We start from the raw sequence: 3,024 nt of genomic DNA on the forward strand, positions 1-3,024 counted from the left end.
CCTCCGTCGCCCTTCATACCATACGGACCCCCTCACCTCCTCCTCCAGCTCCTCCATAACCCCCAGCCGAGCCCCCAGAGCCTCCACCCATGTGGGAGCCACCCCCGAAGGGCTGGGAGAAAGTAGGCAAGGCTTTCCTCCGCTTCCGCTGCACCTCCTCCTTGTCTGGGGGCAGAGGGAAATGAGATGTTAGAACCCCCATTCATGGGCACTCAAGAGCCCTGTCCCAAGGCTGGTAATGGCCCTTTCCCCTTAAAGCCCTCAGGCTGGCCCCTCAGGACCACCTCTTCCTGAGACCTTCCCCACTCCTGACTTGACTCAGGTTCCCTTATCTAGTTGTTGGGACCCTCCCACCCAGCCCTCCACCTCCAGCCCGCCTGGGATCTTCAGCCCAGCTCCACCTTCCACCAGTGGGTAATACGTGAACTGTTTGGAGTCAGAGACATCTCCCCCACGCTTGCGTTTCAGTTGCAGGAACACAGTTACCGGACGCTCAATCTTCATCTTGTGATACGGAGGTGTCCGGAACACAATAGCATACTGGACAGAGGAGGATGTAAGGTGTCACGGATGCCTTGGCCTAGATGGGCCCCCAGCCCCAGCCCCAGCCCTAGAGTACCTGTTTATGAACATCTGTGGGAGAGAAGTCCCCAAAGGCCTGCCATCCATTCTCATCATCCTCGTAGAACCGAACCTCAATGTCATCTACAGGGAAAACTGAAGGTTGGCTACAGCTCCTAGTGGAATCTCCATGGCCATTTGTTCTGAAGTTGTCCTGGCCCCCAATCTTGATATCCAGCATCCCTAGTTCCCAGCCTGGGCTCTAGCCTCACCTTTCTGCACCTTGTCACAAAGCAGATAAACCTCATCTCCACCCCGCACGGAGCCAGCTGTCTTGTCCATTCGAGAAATCTTCAGGTTCGAGGCTCCAGGAGACTCTGTGGGGGTGGGATATCAATTACTTCAGATGACGTAAGAGAAATGGTCCTATTTATGGAGCCAGGTACTTTGTATCATCTGAACATCATCAAGAGGTAGAGGAACCTCTAGAATCTTCATTTACCCAAGACAGAAGCCATACTCAGGGGAAATGACTTGCTCAAGATCACATAATTCATACGTGGTAGGGCCAAGTTCAGACCCAAACCTATCTGATTCCACAACTTGAGGTTGCCTCCCATGTGCCCTATGACACCTAGGCCTTGCATCCCAGGTAGCCAGGATACTCACTGCTGTCGTGGATGGGTTGAGAAATAACAGGCTTCAGGGGCAGGGAGAAGGAGCCGTCACTGGCTCGAAGGAAGGCAGAAAAGCGCAGTCGTACAATGCTCAGATCCATCACCTTCTTCAGCTCCTTGGCCTCCTGCTCTAGTTCCCGACGCTCAGCCTCTGGAAAGTGGGCACAGTGTGACCCCTGGACTCCTTCTCTATTCCTTCCATGACCACCTTCCATAACCCTCCCCCCACCATACCAGTAAGGCCCTGAGGCCTGGAGCGGAGTCGCTGCCTCTGAAGTTTTTGTATCATAATCTCCATCATGTTCTTCTTGGTCACATGAAGGACACCCAAGTTGTTAAATCTGGGTGAGGGAGAGGGAGTTAGAGGCCTTGCAGGCAGTTCTTTCCTCCTGAGGCACCTACCCTACCGCCAGGGCTCAGCTCAGCCCTACTTCCTCTAGGAAGCTTTTCTGGTTTTACTTGGGGCCTTGAGTTCTGGGGCCACCTAAGTCTCTCCCCTTGGTCAGATGCTAAGCTCATAGAGGTGTGCTGGGGCCTAGGACTGGCAAGTAATGAGTGGGCATGCCAGTGGGAGCCAGGGGTAGAGGGCACCTACTGGGCAGTCATGTCCTTGGGCCCCACAGACACGGCGCAGACCCCCAGTTCCGAGCATTGCTTGCCCACCAGGCTGTGGGCGTGAGCACGAGGCGGGTCACTGTGCGTTACCAGGTCCACCTCGATCTTAGCTGGTCCCTCGTAGTTACAGATCTGGGAGGGGTGAGGGCTGTCAGTAATGCCCCTGGGCAAACTGTCCACTAGCTTCCCCTTAAGCATCATCCTTGCTCACCTTGACAGTGGGATAAGTCTTCCGGCCCTTCTCGCTGGAGGCACCTGGCAGTCCTCCGTGGGAGGGGCCTTCACAGCCATATCGAAATCGGAAGCCTCGCTGAAGGTTCCAGGGTAGAGTGACATTATGACCAGAAGAGACCCCCCGCCCCCAGCCAGCCACACCCCCTGCCAGCAGTGACCATGACTGGTAGTGTCTGTCCTGAGCCACAACCACACCACTGATCAACAGCAGCCAACCATTCCAACTTAAAGGGGCTTCTGTGATCAGTGACCCTCCTTGTGGCCACCCAGCTTCAACTACCCATTTGCCCCAGAGCTGAAGCCATCCCATACCATCCCTTGCATTCTCTCACCTGCTTAGGCTGTTCCACAATCACCAGGTATGGGCCATCAGCTGGGGACAGAGGAGCCTTGATGATCCAGGATCTCTGAGCCCATCACCAAGGCAGAGGAGATGGGCTCCTCCCCACCACTCCCAAGACAAGGGTAGGTTAGAGGACTTACTAACCTGTCTCTGGGGCTGGCTCTTTGGGCTCCACAATAGATGGGTTGAATTTGAAATCATCATATTCAATGATGCCATCCAGACCCTGGTTTGGAGACAGACAGGGGTAGCAGCTGACTGAGCTACCCCCAGGGCTCTCCACCTCCCAGCTCTCTAAGCCCTCAGTAATCACTTCCACTCCTCCCCAGGCCCATAAGAGGGCTTCCATTGGAAGCAGTTTGCAGACAGACTGACAGGCAGGCTGAGAGATAAACTGAAGGCATTACAGGTGTAGGGGAGCCGAGGGGACTCCGACAGACCCGCAGACAAACACAGGGGGCAGCCGGCCGGCTTTGGGGCCAGAAGGAGTGACTCACTGGGTCGTAGCAATTCTCCATGTCTCTGGGCTAGGCCCAGCTCTGTCTGGTGGCTCCGGCCGGGTTCTCTTTCCCAGAGTTTCAGGCGCCCGCCTGG

The 3,024-nt window shown here is 55.7% G+C and overlaps 1 protein-coding gene across 2 annotated transcripts in view; it reads right to left on the minus strand.

Annotated features, from left to right (window-relative positions):
- The window catches only part of NFKB2 (nuclear factor kappa B subunit 2), a 7,748-nt gene that overhangs the window by 3,284 nt on the left and 1,440 nt on the right, over nucleotides 1–3,024 (minus strand). For both annotated transcript variants that reach the window (XM_039871388.1, XM_039871387.1), the window contains exons 2-12: nucleotides 2,928–3,020; nucleotides 2,575–2,656; nucleotides 2,420–2,460; nucleotides 2,065–2,163; nucleotides 1,834–1,985; nucleotides 1,473–1,579; nucleotides 1,231–1,389; nucleotides 834–938; nucleotides 620–705; nucleotides 402–540; nucleotides 37–165 (exon numbers count right to left, since the gene is read on the minus strand). In XM_039871388.1, the coding sequence (XP_039727322.1) occupies nucleotides 37–165; nucleotides 402–540; nucleotides 620–705; nucleotides 834–938; nucleotides 1,231–1,389; nucleotides 1,473–1,579; nucleotides 1,834–1,985; nucleotides 2,065–2,163; nucleotides 2,420–2,460; nucleotides 2,575–2,656; nucleotides 2,928–2,948 (1,120 nt within the window). In that variant the 5' untranslated portion in view covers nucleotides 2,949–3,020. The remainder of the gene's footprint in view (nucleotides 1–36; nucleotides 166–401; nucleotides 541–619; nucleotides 706–833; nucleotides 939–1,230; nucleotides 1,390–1,472; nucleotides 1,580–1,833; nucleotides 1,986–2,064; nucleotides 2,164–2,419; nucleotides 2,461–2,574; nucleotides 2,657–2,927; nucleotides 3,021–3,024) is intronic.

The sequence above is a fragment of the Pteropus medius genome, unplaced genomic scaffold (genome assembly GCF_902729225.1).
Source record: "Pteropus medius unplaced genomic scaffold, Ma_sr-lr_union100, whole genome shotgun sequence".
Taxonomy (NCBI): domain Eukaryota; kingdom Metazoa; phylum Chordata; class Mammalia; order Chiroptera; family Pteropodidae; genus Pteropus; species Pteropus medius.